Source organism: Manacus candei, unplaced genomic scaffold, assembly GCF_025592945.1.
Source record: "Manacus candei isolate 608988 ecotype Guabito, Panama unplaced genomic scaffold, ASM2559294v1 h1tg000074l, whole genome shotgun sequence".
Lineage (NCBI taxonomy): Eukaryota > Metazoa > Chordata > Aves > Passeriformes > Pipridae > Manacus > Manacus candei.
This window is the reverse complement of record NW_026138122.1, coordinates 2,573,161-2,590,760: the sequence shown is the minus strand read 5'-3', so window position 1 is coordinate 2,590,760 and position 17,600 is coordinate 2,573,161. Positions and strand designations below refer to the sequence as shown.

The following is a 17,600-nucleotide window of genomic DNA, read 5'->3' as shown; positions in this document are numbered from 1 at the left end:
GTATTCACCATGTGGGTGACACCTTCAAATGACTTGTCAATTCACTTGAAATGCTCTAATTGCTGTGACATATTAAATATAATCCAAGGGCTCAAACCATGAGGGCCATCTGTTCCATCAGATCTATTTGTTTTTAAGCAGTAAGATCTGTTTGTTTTTCACCCCACTGCCTGCTTGGTTTGCCTCACTTTTATTTTGTGCCATCTCTGAGGACTGTGAAGAGCAGTTTGGAATAGAACCAGAGGCTGAACCATGCTTTGGCATCATATTGTGCAGCAGCAGGAAAAAAATCATCCCACTTACAGTGGCAATGACACAGCTGAGACCACTTCTCCAGAGCAGCAAGGTGTGCAGGATGCAATAGCCATTCTCACTCCTGCCCTGCTCCTTTGCTTCTCAGCTGACACAGTGAATTGCCTTCCACTTGCTGTTCAGCTTTCACTGCTGCATGGAATCAGGATAGGGAAAAAGAGGAAGGCATGCAACAAAGCTGGATAGGAAAAGGTTTCCTGCAGCTCTTTCCCCTTGACAGAATAGGTCTCTGCTGGCCTAGACAGGGAAATTGAGAAAGACAGACTAAAGAGCCCTATCACTGCTGAAGAGCCCAGACATGCTGCAGTGATTGCAGGCTCAGCACACCACTGGATTGCAGGCAGTGTTGGCAGTTGCTAGTCCAATGCCAAACTGAGAGCAGGGTCACTTTGAACAGGTTTTTCTTATGTTTAATAGGCGTTTCCTGTACTTTACTTTGTGTCCATTGCTTCTGTCATTGTATACCACTAAGAAGAGCCTGTCTTCTTCACTCACCTCATCAAATGTTTATACGTAGGGATAACAACCCCATGGGCCTTCTCCAAGGTAAACAGTCCCATCTCTTTCAACTTCTCCTTGTGTGAGAAATGGCTTAGTCTGTTCATCATCCTTGTGGCCCTTTTCTGCACTTCCTCCAGTCTGTACTGTCTCTTGCACTCATGAGCCCTGAACTGGACCCAGTACTCCAGGCATGTCCTACCAGGGCTGGGCACAGGGGAAAGATCAGCCCTTGGCCTCCTGGCAACACTCCTCCTAATGCAGTCCAGGAGGCTATTTACCATCTTTATCATGAGGGCAGATAACTGGGTCTTGGTCAGCTTGGTGTTCACCAGGGCCCCAGGATCCTTCCCTGCCAAACTGCTTTCCAGCTGGGAAAATGTATTTCTCTGCATATACAGGCTGGGTCTGCTCCTCTCAATTGCAGGACTTTGCAATTCCCTGTATTCAACCTTATGAGATTCCTCTTGGCATTCTTCTCCAAACCATTGAGGGCCCTCTAAATAGTGGCACAGCCCTCTGCAGTACAGACATGCACATGCTGCCCTGCAAAGCTTCCTGCTACTCCTGCTATTGAGCTTCTTTCAGCTTGTCAAATTCCTCATCTTACCTCACAGCTGTTTTCCTGTTACTCCATTAGTCCCAGGATCTCCAATCTTCAGGTCCTCCCCATATCAGACACACCCAAAGTCCAGCATCAGCTCTTCTACTGGGTACTGTCTCTACAGAGCCATTCTTAACCCCTATGTTCCTGCTCCCCTCAAGCTCTGCTCCTGGTTCATATTAAGTTCATAGTAGCTTTATATATAATAATGCACATATATATGTCTTAAGAATCAGGCCAAAGAGAACAATGCAGTGCTCTCTAGGACCATATGCTCCATATGCTTGAGACAGTTTCCATTGCCCTATCAGACCTTAATTTCCTTCAATGGCTGCCAAATTCTAACAAAGACTCTTTAGTTCTGTTTTTAAGAGATGAAACTTTGCCTTGAACTGGCTTGGTGCTACTTACACATCCCTCCTGTCTTGGGAGTGTCCCATCAGGAATCAGCTGAAGAACACGATGAAACCCACGAGTTATCCAAGTTCACAGATCTGACCAACAAGAACAAGCAGACCAGCTCAGCTAAAGAAAGGCTACCCACATGCCTAGTCTGACTGGTGTTGGTAAGAGGCTGGCCAGTTTTCATTAGCATAACATTTGGTCCATTTTTCTTGGTGTCACACTGATGACAGGAGGGCTGTGAACAAGTTGGTGAGTTGGCAGTGATGGATCTCACTCAACTCCAAGTTCTGTAAGCCTGCCAGGGAATTCTACCCTGTGGTACAAAAACCAAACACATTTTTCTTCCTGAAGAGTTAGATCCCAAACAACTTCACAACACTTCTGCCAGAATATGTTTATTTTATTCATATTTGTATTCCATTGCTTCATTCCCTATGATTGGGTTGAAAAGTAAACTTTTATTTCAATGACTATAACAGTTAGTCTCTCTTCCTACACAATTCAACCATTGTTTAGTAACAAACAGAACTAAAAGAGCCTAAGACACACATGACATCATTAAAAAAATATTAACACACCAAGCAGCGCTGATGAATGGAGGAGAAAAAGGAATCAACTACTTATTTTTTTTAGAAAGATGCATTCCCCTTAAATATTAACAAAAGTAAGAAATCTATTGTGTGGGGAAGAGCAGGGAGGGTACATATGCATATGCTGATACTTCCACATCCATATGCCCACTCAAACACACACACACACACACATACACATACACATACATACACATTTATGTACATATCTATTTATCTATCTATCTATCTATCTATCTATCAATGTGTGCAGGTACATACACAGACACAAGTATCAGACTAGACAAGTAATTTATTTCTTTTCTCTGGGAGAATATAACTTTTAATTATATTAATTACATCTTCATTTAAAACAGGAAAACTTATTAAAACACAGAAAAGAAACTTTAAGAGCTCTAACTTATTTGGCTAAACCTTGGAAATCACTGTCTATTTAGCATAAATCACATAAAAAACTAACTTTTGATCATTTTAGATTTAAATGTATACCACTTTGCCCTTGGAATAGTCTCCATAATTATTTTATTGTGTCTTTTATTAAAAGTGTCTTTTATTAAAAATTTCTTACAACATATACGAAAAAATGTCTAAATACTGACCACTTGTCTATACTGGGTTCCCCAGTGTTATCCCCTTTCTAAAGCCCATAGAGCATATCATAGCAAGCATATTTCTATTTTGTATGTAGTGCCTTCTGTTTTGCTGCTCTTGCAGGTACCTCCTGCTCTTTTGCTTCTGGTTTTCTGAAGAGACAATGCACAGCCAGTCCTCTCTCTTCAGAGGGCACCAATGAGAGGTAGCCCTTCTGGAGGCACAGAGAGAGGTGAGAAAGGTACTTTTTGTAACAGCATTGTCCTTGGGGAAGAAAAAAGGAACACTGAAAGGCAGAAGGCTGGTCCTGAGACCTCAAGAACAAGCAGAAAAGGGAAAAAGCAACAGGAAGGAATTGCTTTTTGTGAGAGGGCTCCAAAATGTGTAATTTATTCAGCATGAAGTACAAAAGTGCTAAAACATCCCTTTTGGTCTGCTCTTAATAGAGACTTGGTAATAATGGTCTCTCGATTACAAAGGGTACCATTCTCTGTATCTTGTATCTATGTATCCTTTGCCCAGACCTGGAATTTGTGATTGCTGGGGACAACGTTTACCCATTAAGTTTCTGCACATCTTGAGCCCTTGTCTGTAGGTCCCTGTAGAGTTACAAATTAACTGTTTTCTCCTCTTTCCTTGCCTTGTTCTTATTGGATCCACTGGTTAAGAGAATCAAACACCTTGTCAGGTGCTTAGAGCTTGAGTTCTTCGAGAAAACTCATTAAGTTTCATAAGTCCCCAACTTCTGTCAAATCAGACAGAAAGCATTAGTTTCCCCCCACACTCTTTGATAGACCCTGGGGCTCCATCCTTCATAAAACCTAAGGGAGGTTAAGATTTTTTTCATGTTACATTTGCCACTATGGTGACACTAATCTATGTTCACACAAAGCAGAAGTTAATTACAAAATCTCTTATTACAGAGACAATCAAAGAAAGCTTAAATGTCTTTAACCACTAAAGGCAATTTTGATATCATAGGAACCTTTCGCACTCTGAAGTAATGCTGAGTGTGGTCTCAGTGGTCTCCTTCTTATAGTGCTTTAAACCTTAACACTAACAGCAACTCTAGAGGTAAGTGCCAAAAAAACCCTTTTTAGGCAAGAAGAACAAAACCCGGTTGAAGAACAAGAAAGATGATCAAAAACTACAACAAACAACGAATCCAAATAATAACCTCTTTCTCCCCTCTCTCCTCTGCCTTCCCCAATCCTAGAAACATATGGAATGCTGGGACTATTAGGAAAATACGTAAATGATAAGATCTGGTAGAAAGACTAATAACAACCAAAACACAATTCTGTCTGTTTGTGGTCCTGAGCAAATTACTGATGAAGCTGGGATCACAATATCCAAGAGGATGCTGCCCCCTCTCCTCTATGGGAAGGAGTAATATGACACTTTTATGTAGTGATGCCACAGTCCAGACATTATTCTTATTGGGTTATCAACTACTGGGAGAAATGGCCCATGGCACGAGATGGCCAGGAGGTGGCTGAATACCTCTGCTGTGGAAGCAAGAGTACCTGTTGGGAGATACTCAGTCAAAGGCCAAACCCTGCCATTTGGAGGAATCAAACTCTCTGTTCTTCCCAGTAGAATAAGCAAGCAAAACCAGTACACTTTGCACTCCTTTGCAGCTGGTTCAGCTCCTGTGTTATAACGGGGTTTTCCCAACACAGGAATTTCGATCATGTCAAACACAAATCCTCTAGGGTTCAATTATGCATTTCCCTCCTTTGCCTCATACAGTGTGCTGTACAAAAAAAAGAAAATAGTTTAAGAAAAAAAAAGGAAAACACTCCAACAGATAAGTTTTGCATTCACAAAATTAATGCATTCACCAGGAATGTAATTCTGCTTAATCTTCAGACTGAGCTACAGTGAACAGACTCAAAACAGCATATAGTAAGTAGTGTAATAAAACGAAGAATAAATTGTGCATAAATTATACATAAAATACCATGTTTTTCAATTCCACACATTTGTCTCTTCATGTTAATCTTTCAAATATCGTGCTGTCCAGCCAGAAGAACACCAGATGGCAACTGTCCGCAGCAAAATTCAAGAGCACTGTATCAGCTACAGCTCCATGTCAAGCAGTATCACAGTCCAGGCACTTTGGAGGAGTTCAAGAAACCCTTTCATATGCAACTGAAGTTGTAATTCCAGGCAGTTGTCATCTACATGAACCACATGCTATCTTCCAAAGATGGAACATTTTTCATCTTCTTTAAAATGAGGCAACTAAGCTCAGCAGTAGCTGTGGCAATGAATTCCACAAACTAGTTATAACCTGCAAAAGTGCCAGCAGACCAGAAATTATCTGTGTGCACATTCCAATCCCCAAAGAATTAACCTGATTGCAAAGACCACCAAAGGAGGTAGGAACACTTAGGTCCATCCCCTTGAAACCAAAGGATAAAGTCTTTTGCATAATTCTAAAGATGCAGAAAAGCCTCCACCACAGCCACACTAAATGTTCACAGACAAAAGCACTTTTCCCCAGCAAGGATGTGATCACTTATACTTACAAGCCCAGAATTAAGCAAGCAGGCAAGTAAATCAGAATGTGCTACAACACAAGCTAGAAAAGGTTTGTTGTTATTCTTTAGAGTCTGCTAGCCTTCTGTTTCATCACTGGATACTCCAAGAGATTTTCTTCTGATGCTGTCTCAGAAGATGTAAACATATCTAACTCGGCTGAGAAGAAGGCAGCAACAGGGTTCAGCACTTACTCAGGAAAAGTAATCTTTCACAATAACACAAGTGTGCAAAATTCCTTACAAGGCACAAAATATGTAGGTGTGTTCCACTGGATTCACATTTATTCAATAGTCTCTCTCTTGTGATCCCTCTGTTAAATATCACTTTTTTTTTTTTTCAGAAGAAAGCCTCCTCTATTTGGCATAGAAGACTTGATTTACTGCAACAGATCCTTCCAGGCTGTCCATACATGTATTAATTAAGTTGGATTGAGTTCTGGAAAAAAAATTTATGTTAGTCCAGTATGGAAAGGAAGTCACACTGCTGGACACTGTTTAGATGCAACAGAAACCTTCAATTATTCCCCCCTGCTCTACCCTTTATGCTACTCACCTTTACTGTATCTTCCGCCAAGTTACAAAAATTAAATTTCTTTTTCTCTGAAAAGATGAAACCTTAGGGTGATTGAGAAGGATCCTTTTTCTAAGGGAACAGAAGGCTATGAAATTACATGACAGATTGGTGTATTCATAGAGTACTTCAGGAAAATGCTGACTACAGCAGAGATACTGAGCAGATTTGCTGTCAGTCACAGCTTAAATTGAAAGAAAATACCTCAGCACTGCATAGCTACATCTGGATTCCTGCTCAAGTAATTGAGATCGAAAACCCTCCCATTGTCATTCAATTAGGAGTCACAATGAAACAAACTGACTGATCAGCTGAGGGACATGGCTGTCTTCCTGGAAACACAAGGCTCACTGGCATTTGGGAATGGGGGCCAAGCCTTGGGTGGCCTGGTGCAGGGTGGGGGGCATTAAAGGCTAAGTCTTCTTCGGTTTCAGAATCTCTTAATAGTCTGCTGCAGTTAGGAAAGAAAGCACATACCAAGAAACAAAAGAAAAAGAAAGTAAGATTGCAGCTAACCATACAGTTTCATTTGAAAACAACGAATCTGGAGGCCAGCCCAGGGACCTGAATTTCAATAACGCTTTAGCAGCAGGAGCACTGCCATTGTTTGTGGCTGAAGAGGTTCTTATTCCTAATAAAGGAGCTAGAACTAATATGACTATTCTTTTTCTCAGTAATCTATGTTGCTCAGATGAGGTTCTTAGCAGCATCTTCAGGGTTAAGAACACTGACAGTGGAAGGAAGCAAATAACTGTGGTTCCCAACTTTCAGGGATTAACAAGCAGGCTCAGTCCGTGAGGGCTGTCACATTCTTGAACTCTGCAGCAGGAAGGAAATTGGACTTTACTTTTCTTCAGTAGGTAGTTTTTAGTGACACATCCTGGTTGTCATCTCTTTCTGTAAAATGAGAAGGAGAAATAAAAAAGCAAATGGCATTTGTGACAAAGTGTGCACAGGCCTCTTCTCTGTCAGTATTTCTGCATCTCTGCAAATCCAAGTGGTTTTATATGCCACCATGGTTCTGCCTCTCTCTGTCACTTTCAAGGAAAATGAACATAACTGGCAATTAGCATATAGCTTTAATAACCTAATAAATCCCTAGCCATGTCAGGTAAAAGGTGCTGCACCCCCCCCACTAAAGAAATAAATCACCTGCAAATGCCAGAAACCTTTTAATTTAATATAAGAATAAGGATTCCAATCATTCTCATTGAACCTGTTGCCAACATGAATCCTAGATATACCTTCTTTGTCTAGTTATTTCTGCCTACACATGGACAAAAGGGCACACGGACACAAATCTTCTTGAGGGCTTGATCAGAACTGTGGCTTTCATCTCTAAAAAGGGGTCTTGAATCATTCACTGATTCCATTAGGAACTGGGGTTTAGGATCCACATAGAATTTTATTTGATCTGATTTACAGGCACTCTGATACAAACTCTCTGATAACTGGCTGCTCCATTCTATAAAACTTCATATTTGCCAGCAGATTTTTCTGGAAAGACATTATGAGATGTCTGACCAACAGCCATCCACAAAAATCCAACCACTCAGCATTTCCCTTGGAAAACCTATTTAGAGTTACAAAGCCTGAAAATTTCTTAGATTGCTTGAGTAATTTGTTATAAGATAATTAAGATCTAACGCAAACAGCTTTGTGACAGTGTTGTAACTGTATCTCACCCTGTGTTTAGCAGATTATTTCTCCACCTAAAATCCTACACAGAATGGTAGGATTCCTCCCCACCCCCCACCCCCCTTCATGCTTCCAGACCTTTAACTAGTTTTTCTTTCTTGTAAATTCATCTTGCACTATTTGCTATTTACATATAACACAATGGAATGTTGTCATTTGTTATTAAGACAATGGTAATTAGTACAGTAATTTATACAGTAATGTGTGATCTCCACAGTAAGTTGAATCAGTAGTTACTTCTGTAATTTGTTGAAGGTCACAAAGGTGACTTGTTCATGGAAAAATCTGTCTCCTTTTGTCCTTAAATGTTCAGGGGAGGGAGGTTGGGTTGTTTTGTTTTTCTTTCAAACAGCTGCACTTAGTCTTATTTCTTCAGAAAAACGAACACCAAATGCAGAACTTACTACAACTCAGCACAGTGTTGGACAGCTTCCTATTGTTTTATACACAAGCAGATACAAAATGCCTCCCTGTCTTCTTTGTTTGGGAGATCAGAAAAAGCAACTATGCTAGGAAATAATGAAGGGCAACATATAATACACTACTGCATCCACACCATGACAACTACCATTGACTAAAGTAGGTGTCTAGAAGCTAAAATCCATCAGGACTCAGTTTGATGTGAAACCATCAGGAAAGTCTTCCTGGGAAGGGCAGGGCAAGCCAGGGCAGTAAACATAAGCTCTGATGTGGTTTGACACCACGCAGAAGCTCTACTGACAGGGCCTGACACCGTTTTCAAAGCTGGTTTCCCCAGTGGAGGATGCTCGGTGCTGCCCAGTGGTCTGCGCTCAGAGCTGCCTCTGCAGGGTGGTGCCAGGGTTTTTGTTACAGGCTGAGGAGGCACCCACATTTCAGGGACTGTGTAGCACCTTCCTCAGCAATATCTGCTGCAAGTAGATAGGAGGTGAAATACAATCATGAAGTATTCATTGCCACAGTCTGTGTACTCTTCACAGATTTTAAATTATTCCTTTTTTTTCCCCTTACCTGAAGATTAATTAGGTGATAATTAATTTTTGAGGCATTTTTTATCTTTGCAGGTCCCTAAATTTACACATACTCAGTGTCTGCATGTCCATAGTGTACTACCTATGACTACAGCTGATAGATTTGCGAGGTAAAACACTACAACTTCTTTCTGCAGCTGCTGCTGAACAGCTATTTGCAGTCAGGCAGTAGCATCTTACCGGGAGTAATGCAGAGTGTATCAGAGTCATTACAACCTGGGCCATACTCCTTTAGGCACAGTGGGAGGCAAACCACAACAGCATCAGAGGCAGCAGTTTAGATATGGAAGAATGTCTCCAGGAAAGAGTAGGAGCCTAGATGACCTATGCATAAGATGTAAACTAGATGGCCTTAAACCAGTTTGCCAGGGGAGTCATGAAGCAGGAACCTATCATGCCATTCCTAACTTTTTTGAAGAGGCAAAATTTATTTTGTATAGTAATACAAATTATCTCCAAGTCTCTCTCTCCCTTAATTTCTGGATTTTTGTCTGGTTATACAGTTACATCCACAGTCTTCTCCCTAAATCCTAGTTCCCCACCCTATCAGGAGAACACTGCTGCAAATGGTCCTGCAAGTTTCCCCCTGCTACTACCTAGCAGGCCTTCTGTCCCAACAGCTACTTGGCTACTGTTTTGGAAATGCTCACCAAAGCTGTAAAGTCAGAAATACATTAACACTTACAAAATATCAACATCTCTGACGCACAGAAACATTTTCTTTATTGACCTATATTGTTACTGGTAAATGAAGGACACAGAAGCACAGTCGCATGGCATTCCTGCATACATGTGCTTGAGCTTTTAGTGATTTCAGCCAATGACAGTGAACTATATGAGACTTAAAGAAAAAAAAAAGCCCATGATACTTGTGATAGTAAATCAGTACAAGCTTTGTGAGAGTGACCTACTTCCACTTGTTATTTTCTTAGAAGAACTTAAAATAGAGAAGAAAAACAAACAGGAAATGGTTTCTCAGAGAGACTGATATGATTATGACACTGGTGAAGAAAAAAGCTTCACTCAAAATGCTGGTGAGAATGAGAGGAAGGGTCATACCCCCATGTCCAACCTTGGCTGGATGGTAGCACGAGGTATGCTGTGTGCTGCAGAGCCCACTGCTGAGCTTGTTACAGAGCAAACTGCTCCTACTTGCCAAACTCTGCCCCCTCTGAGAGACTTACCTTTAAAAATTAATCACCCACTCTTCACAGAGCCTGCTGGAATATCTCTCATGGATTCTGACAGGCACCAGGGACCTTAACACACAGTCCCACTGCACTTAGTGGAAAAGTCCCCCTCAAACCTCCACAGAGATCTGGCTCCTTAATTATTCTGGTGGTGCACAGCCACAGCTGAGCACTGTCTTTAAAACAAACTCAAAGCTGAACCTTCTTCAGTGTTTCCTGAGTCCTCCTGGTTTTGTGCTTCTCTGAAACTGTTCATTTTAAACTGTGAAAAGTGTACAGGTATGTTCTTGACTACCAATTATCAATTAAAAGCACATAAGGGTACTCCCAAACATGGGAAATGACAACTATCTGTTCACTGACTCTTCTGAGAAGGCACCAAGACTCGAAATGCTGACTCTTTGGCTTAAGGTGTTATGATACCCAATCTCAGCTGGATATTAAATGAAATACAAATGACAGACAGACAAGGGAACCAGAAAATCAAACAGAGAGACACAGGTACACACAAACATCTGAAAAGATATTTAAAACTTTCAAAGTCTTTCTGTGCTGACTAAACACCCAATCGACTGTTAGGAGAAACTCTCCATACCAGAGCTTTTGATAGCCAATGCACTTCCTCTTGAAAATTAATTACCAGATGCTCCAGAGTATGCTTCTGTATTGTTAAGCCTTAAAATCTATAATATATAAAATTGTAGTATAACTCACTTGTACTTTTAGTTTGCTAAATACCTTTGTATCAGATTCCTAAAATGCTGTTAAACATTCTTGTTAAGATTTCAGCAAGGTGAAAAACACCTTACCTGTAGAAAAGTACACAGAATAAGACATAACAGAGTCACACCACTTGATATAACCAGTCAAAACTACTCAGAGGCCTTGTAGCTGTTCCAAGGAGGACACAGATGACGAAAAGTATGAGGGCTGGGAGGAAGGGGTGGTTGTTTTGAGACCACAGACTCAAATTCGGGAGGTGTGGCAAGGGTGGTCCAATGGGAGGGACAGTTTTGGGGATGGGTGTAACCAGTGAGGTAATGTCCAGATATTGTAATTAGATGGTATTATAAAATTGTAAAGGCCTATACTGTGCGGGGGTGTAACATATTTTGTGCACCTATGGTGGTGCCTCAATTAAAGAACTGCTTTTTGCTTTTCTATACTCAAAATTGTCCAGAGAATTATTTCTCAGATTTTAGGCAACAATTGCTGCATTCAGACTTTTCCTGCTCTCAATTTTGGATTACATACTTACCTCAAAAAATACAGGCAGAAGTAAATGCTGTTTTTCAAATCCAAAATTCAAAACAGAAATCTGGACCTGTTCTATGTGCTGAATATGCCCAAGACCAGCAACTGAGGAGAATTTAACACAGAACTAACTTCTAAGGAATGCAAAGAAAAACTTTTGCTATTCTTTGTCAAGTCCTTGAAGTATTTACTTATTTGCTGAAGTTAATGTTAACAAGTCATTTTGTAAGCACTAGAAATTTATCTGTTTTGTTAGTATTTATGATTTCCTGGAAGGATGACTTCCTGAATATTTTTCAGGGAGTAACAAGGTGATTTCACAGATGAAAGGAAAAAAGCAACACAGTCCTAAAAGGGTAATCAATCCTTATCACTGATGGATGTCTTGTCCTCTCCCCTCCATAATGCTCCAACACGCATCTCAGATAGTTTCACCACATAAATCTTTATCTAACTATTTTAATTTCTATTCCTCAGCTCACCTTTAAATGCAGCAGGAAAAGAATGGAAAAAATCCTCATGAATGAGTAGCTGAAGAAATCTTTTTAAGGTGACATACCTACCTGTGGGGAGATGACTGAATCTGAATGGATTACAAGAAGAATGAGTTCCCAATAGATAATTACAGTCTTCTAAGAAAACTGTGTTTCTGTGCTTATATCAGTCAAATACAGAACTGGCAAAACAAAAGGCAAAAACCCTCCAAACTGACATTGCCTTTGTACCAGTATTTAATAGAAGCCAGGGGTCTGTCTTGTACAATACCTGATAGGAAAGTGGGAGAAGTGACATGAGTAAATAGTACAAATAATAGTATTCTATAAAAACGCTAGAAATAATAATAAATGCAATAATGACCTTCACTAAAACCAGGGTTGCATTAAACACTTGAATCCTCCCTCAGTGTCTGTGCCCCACCCTCACCTCCAGTTCCCCAAACTGAAGCAGAGCACGGCTTGACTTTACCCCTCCTCAGCTCCTCCTACTGCCAGTAAGCAAGCCTAAGGATGGTGGGGAAACAGCTTGTTTTAACCCTTTGACAACTGTTTTAAACAGTGAGGGTTTAAGATGTATATACCAGTGTGTCAGCAGACAAGTGGTCAAAGTATTGCCTCCTGACAGGCAGGGATACCCACTCCAGGTAGGCTTTTTTTTCCAAGCACCAATCAGCTTGGAAGACCTGACCAAGTGCCCAACAGCAAGGAGGTGCCAGCAGTGGACCCCATGCCAAATTCACTTGCCCAGCTTACTGACTTAGAGAAAACAACCCTCCACAGGTAGCCACTCATGTCTTCAAACACTGCATCTAAAGAAAAAGAAAAGTGTACAGCCTTAACCACACCTTTATAGTTAAGGAACTTAGTATATGTGCAACAATCCTGTGAATAAATACACAGTGTTGGGCAGGGAGAGAATACACAAAGAGCCCTTCTGATCTCAGGTTTAAGACTAGAAGGCTCTGCTGAGCTGACACAAGCATCACTGGGACACTCCTTTCTCCTTTCTACATTCGGCAACAGAAAAGCAAGACACAGCTACAGGGAATCCCATATACACACAGAGAGGCCCAGTGATGTACCAATGGAGCCAGTTCACAGTTTTTTAGTAGCTCAAATCAGAACTGCAGAATAAGCAGATGAAGAAGAAAAAGGCTTGTTCTTCAAAGCACAAATGGCTATGAATTCTGCAGCTTTTTCTTGCTGCTTTCTTCACAAAGGTTTCAACAATTGACAAGTAATTATAATGTGAACAAAGCTCTTTGTATCCTGGTGACAAAAGAGGTTGTTTTGTATGGAATAGCAGAGATCATGAGGCCTATGATCCCGCGCTGCAGAATTGATCTATATTTAGACAGCTAATTGACCAGGATAGGAAGGCTGAAACCAGAACTGTAGCAGTAAAGTCATCTACAAAACTTCTTTTTTTCCCTGGAATTTTTAGTTAGAACTATGCCCTGAGTACTCATTTAGAAATTGGATTCTTCAAAGCCACTGAAAAAAATTGCTATGCTTCTTTAGTTGCCCCTGTCTCTACAACCTGACTGAAAAAAAACCCCAGTACACCAGTAATTGCTATCCAGTGGGTATATTGATCATTTGAGTATTTTTTTTGTTAGGTTTCAGGACAACTTCTACTTGAATGAATCTCGATTATCATGATGCACAGGATTAAATTAATCTCTCAGACAATCTCTTTGGCTTCAGGATAGTTATTTTGAAGCTAAGGACAGCCTGACAATAATCCTATTTGATTCTTCCTGAATTTGTATGATGATGTTTGCAGGACACATATAATACTCCTGTCTGCAAATGTAACCCATAATCACTGATGAAAAAGGCATTTTATCAGCTGACTGCAAGCAGGAACAGGATCAGGAAATTACACTTCCAAATACACCTCTGAGTAGGGTTAGATCCAGGTAGATACAAAGAACATGTATTTGGATGACTGATTTGCTTAAAGGCAACATATTTCAAGGAGATATTTTCACCTTCTATATGCTTTTATCTTCTGTAACAATAAAATAAAAGTTAGTTTTAGTGTATCTTACCCTACTAAATGGACTTTAAATGTGTTGCTTTTTGCAATGAGTTAATGCAGAGTGAATAAGCAAACAGTAAAACTGTATCACAGACGTTTACAGAAAATTTATCAGGAGATATGTTACTTCTCTTCTATGAACTACAGTTTTGTTGCATACAGTAGGTATTTTGTATAAATGATTTTATACATTAACAGATCTATTTAAATGGGGCAATAAATATAGTTTTCCTTTTTTTTTCTTTTACAGACCTGCCAAGTTTTGTGACACTAGATTTTTTTTCTTTTGACAATTAGAAAAATTGGACTTGCTGTTTCTTAGTTTTCTGGTTTGTGTAGGTTTAGAAAGAATAATAACAGCCCAAAGCAACACTCAATAAAAAAAAAGAGAAGAAAAGAGAAGAGAAGAGAAGAGAAGAGAAGAGAAGAGAAGAGAAGAGAAGATTTGAGAAGATTTGAGAAGATTTGAGAAGAGAAGAGAAGAGAAGATTTGAGAAGAGAAGAGAAGAGAAGAGAAGAGAAGAGAAGAGAAGAGAAGAGAAGAGAAGAGAAGATTTGAGAAGAGAAGAGAAGAGAAGAGAAGATTTGAGAAGAGAAGAGAAGAGAAGATTTGAGAAGAGAAGAGAAGAGAAGATTTGAGAAGAGAAGAGAAGAGAAGATTTGAGAAGAGAAGAGAAGAGAAGAGAAGAGAAGAGAAGAGAAGAGAAGAGAAGAGAAGAGAAGAGAAGATTTGAGAAGAGAAGAGAAGAGAAGAGAAGAGAAGAGAAGAGAAGAGAAGAGAAGAGAAGAGAAGAGAAGAGAAGAAAAGAGAAGAAAAGAAAAGAAAAGAAAAGAAAAGAAAAGAAAAGAAAAGAAAAGAAAAGAAAAGAAAAGAAAAGAAAAGAAAAGAAAAGAAAAGAAAAGAAAAGAAAAGAAAAGAAAAGAAAAGAAAAGAAAAGAAAAGAAAAGAGAAGAGAAGAGAAGAGAAGAGAAGAGAAGAAAAGAAAAGAAAAGAAAAGAAAAGAAAAGAAAAGAAAAGAAAAGAAAAGAAAAGAAAAGAAAAGAAAAGAAAAGAAAAGAAAAGAAAAGAAAAGAAAAGAAAAGAAAAGAAAAGAAAAGAAAAGAAAAGAAAAGAAAAGAAAAGAAAAGAAAAGAAAAGAAAAGAAAAGAAAAGAAAAGAAAAGAAAAGAAAAGAAAGAAGAGCAAAGTATCAGCTATTGTTTCACAGTTAGTTTCTGCTTCTTCAATGTTTAGCCACACTGAAGACATTTGTAGGGATAAGTTTCTTGAAAAATTTCCTGTTCTTGCTTTATTCTGGACTGTTAACTACAACCCTTTTTTTCATTGTATTAATAATCTCTTTGAAGCACAAATATGGTGCTGTGTATTGCAAACTGTGAAATGTAAATTAATTTGGAGAAGCCCTTTTTATTCAAAAGGCTATAATTTACAGTCATTAGCTAAACTTTAAAAGAGGACTTATGTGCTGTCCTCCTTACCAGCAACAGACACCTGTACTTATGTACCCACAAAAGAGAGAACTGTATCAAAGCACCAGGCAGCAGAGAGGTTGGTTAATCCAGAGCACCAAAATGAACCACTTCAATCCCTCTGATGAGCAGATGACATATCGAAAATTGTCACTAGGAAAGTCCCTCTGTCTTGAGTTCAGCGCAGGCAAGGCAGCTGATGTGATAAAAACATGTATGTCAGAAATTACACACTAGAAAATCTGACATAGCAGTGCATTTTGTGACTCTGCTTTCTTTGAGCATCAAAGCTGATAATTCTACTTTTCAGCAATGTAAAGTCCTAAAGTTCTCAATTCCCCTCTAATTACTTGGAGGACATGGGAAAGATGGCATTTAGCTATGACTGGTTTCTTGTTTAGTTAGTGATCAGATCCATTTCTTGAGAAATTCTCAAGTACAGTGCAAAAGAAATCCTGTTGGAAATTATCCCCATATTTGGATTGGGGGCAGGGAATGCTTGGTTTCTTTGTTGTTGTTTGCTCTTTGGTTTTTGCTTGGATTTTTTTTAGAATTAAAAAAATACTGTTTTCTAGTTGGCATCAGTGACAAGCCTTGCCTGAAGAGGAATGCTTTTACCAAAGCAAACAACCAGGAGAGGGGAATTAAGAGAAATTATACCTCAAGCTGGTTTCGTGAGTGTGTGTATCTATATTTGGATAATACCTGAAGAAGTACTCAGTCACTCTACCAGTTTGTGATGATAAAGCAACTATAAGCAGCAACCTTGCAGGAAAACTGAATTATTAGATAAACTAATGGTGTGAACAAAGAAGTATATGAATTTTGAACAGTTTTAGAATAGTTGTATGCCTACATTATGTGCCTAAAGAGAACCACTGAAAGCACGCACGCACACACACACACACACATACTCTCTCTGGTAAACAATCTTTGACTCATTTATCTGTATGTACAGTGCTATTCGGTTCCATTTAGTAGAGGGCATGGTGTGCAATTTTGTGGGAGGATAGACAAAGCCATAACAGAGAAAGGATGGCAAAGTCGGGTGCCAGCTTCTTCAGAAGGAGCTGTTTGGGTTGTGCTTATCTGTTCTTAACCAGAGTGGCAGGGAGTTGTCAGCTCTCCCTCTGAATGGCCCAATGTCAAGGCACGAGAAAACGAGAAGATTTTCATACAGAAGCTCACTGATACATTTTTTGGTCAGAATATGTAAACAACAGATTATTTGGGCAATGATCAGTTATCCTTCTGGAGCATGAGTAGCATCTATGACTCTGAACAAGACTGAACTTTACATGTTCCCGGCCTAAAGCTTAAACCAGACAGACAGAGACACAACACACTGAGACACCTAGAAGGATAAAAAGCCAGAGATACCTTTAAAACAGTATGTTAATATTATTGTTGTCCTGCGTCTTCTAAGTGCTGTAACACAAGACATTTCAGAAGGATCTGAAGGACTGTACTTCGACAGCAATGAGCAGTAGTATAAAAGTAGAATTGGGTAGCTATAAAGGACAGTGAAAACAAGAACAAGTGATTATAATGAAACTAATTCTCCTGTACTTTTGAGCTAAAACTATCCTCTGCTGACTGACAAATAATTTATATTTCAGATTCTACTGATTTGTGGATACCTTCACACATGAAGACTGCAAGTGGACGTATGGAGATAATGGATAGGAAAAGTGCAAATTCTAATTTTCAACATAAAAAAAAAAACAGCTAAGCAGAAAAACCAGTGATTTGAAAAAAAACCCCAAGTGAACTAAGAAAGGTATACTTTCATTTTAAATATATGCTTGAAAAGTTTGTCTGCAGGTGAAGTCTCATTTAAGCATCCTGTTTCACTCAGTTGTGCTTTGTCTGAGTGCACCTGTGTCAAAATACCAATACTTTGCCATGTTTTGTTAAACCTGGTACTGCTGAGTTTTCCACTGTGAGCACTGGATGGGGCTAGTGCCAGACATGCTACGTTTACAGTATTTCTACTATGTCTATGGCATTTCTGGAAAAGAATTGCCTGATGAGTAAACTTTTTTTTTTGTGCTATAGACAAAGATGCAGCAAAGTTGCTAATTATTTTGTGAAAAGATGTAAATTAGATGTGTAGTAGCAGCTAATTGGGCCTCACGCACATAGGTGAAGTGACAGAGCTGGGGGACTGATATTTATGCCTTTCTGTAGCCCTGGCAAAGCAAAAAGCATAAAAGAGAAGTTCTCAAGTGTTCACCTGAGCATCACATGCCTACCCAGAAACAAACAGGGGACTGGAGAAACTCATGTAAAAACAGAGACTTCTTGATGTGGTATCCTGA

General features: G+C 39.5%; 1 protein-coding gene across 10 annotated transcripts in view; it reads right to left on the bottom strand.

Moving 5' to 3' along the window:
* Positions 1-2,219: 2,219 nt before the first annotated feature.
* The window catches only part of MOB3B (MOB kinase activator 3B), a 92,169-nt gene continuing 76,788 nt past the window's right edge, over positions 2,220-17,600 (bottom strand). For 4 of the 10 annotated variants that reach the window (XR_007907986.1, XR_007907993.1, XR_007907991.1 and 1 more), the window contains 2 exons: positions 6,100-7,014; positions 2,221-5,982 (listed from right to left, as the gene is read on the bottom strand). Coding sequence is in view for 1 of the 10 variants with exons in the window: in XM_051809078.1 (XP_051665038.1) it covers positions 6,985-7,014 (30 nt within the window). In the remaining 9 variants the exon portion in view is untranslated. Of the gene's footprint in view, positions 7,015-17,600 lie in introns of all 10 variants that reach the window. The other 6 variants (XR_007907992.1, XR_007907994.1, XR_007907990.1 and 3 more) reach the window with 5 other exon arrangements.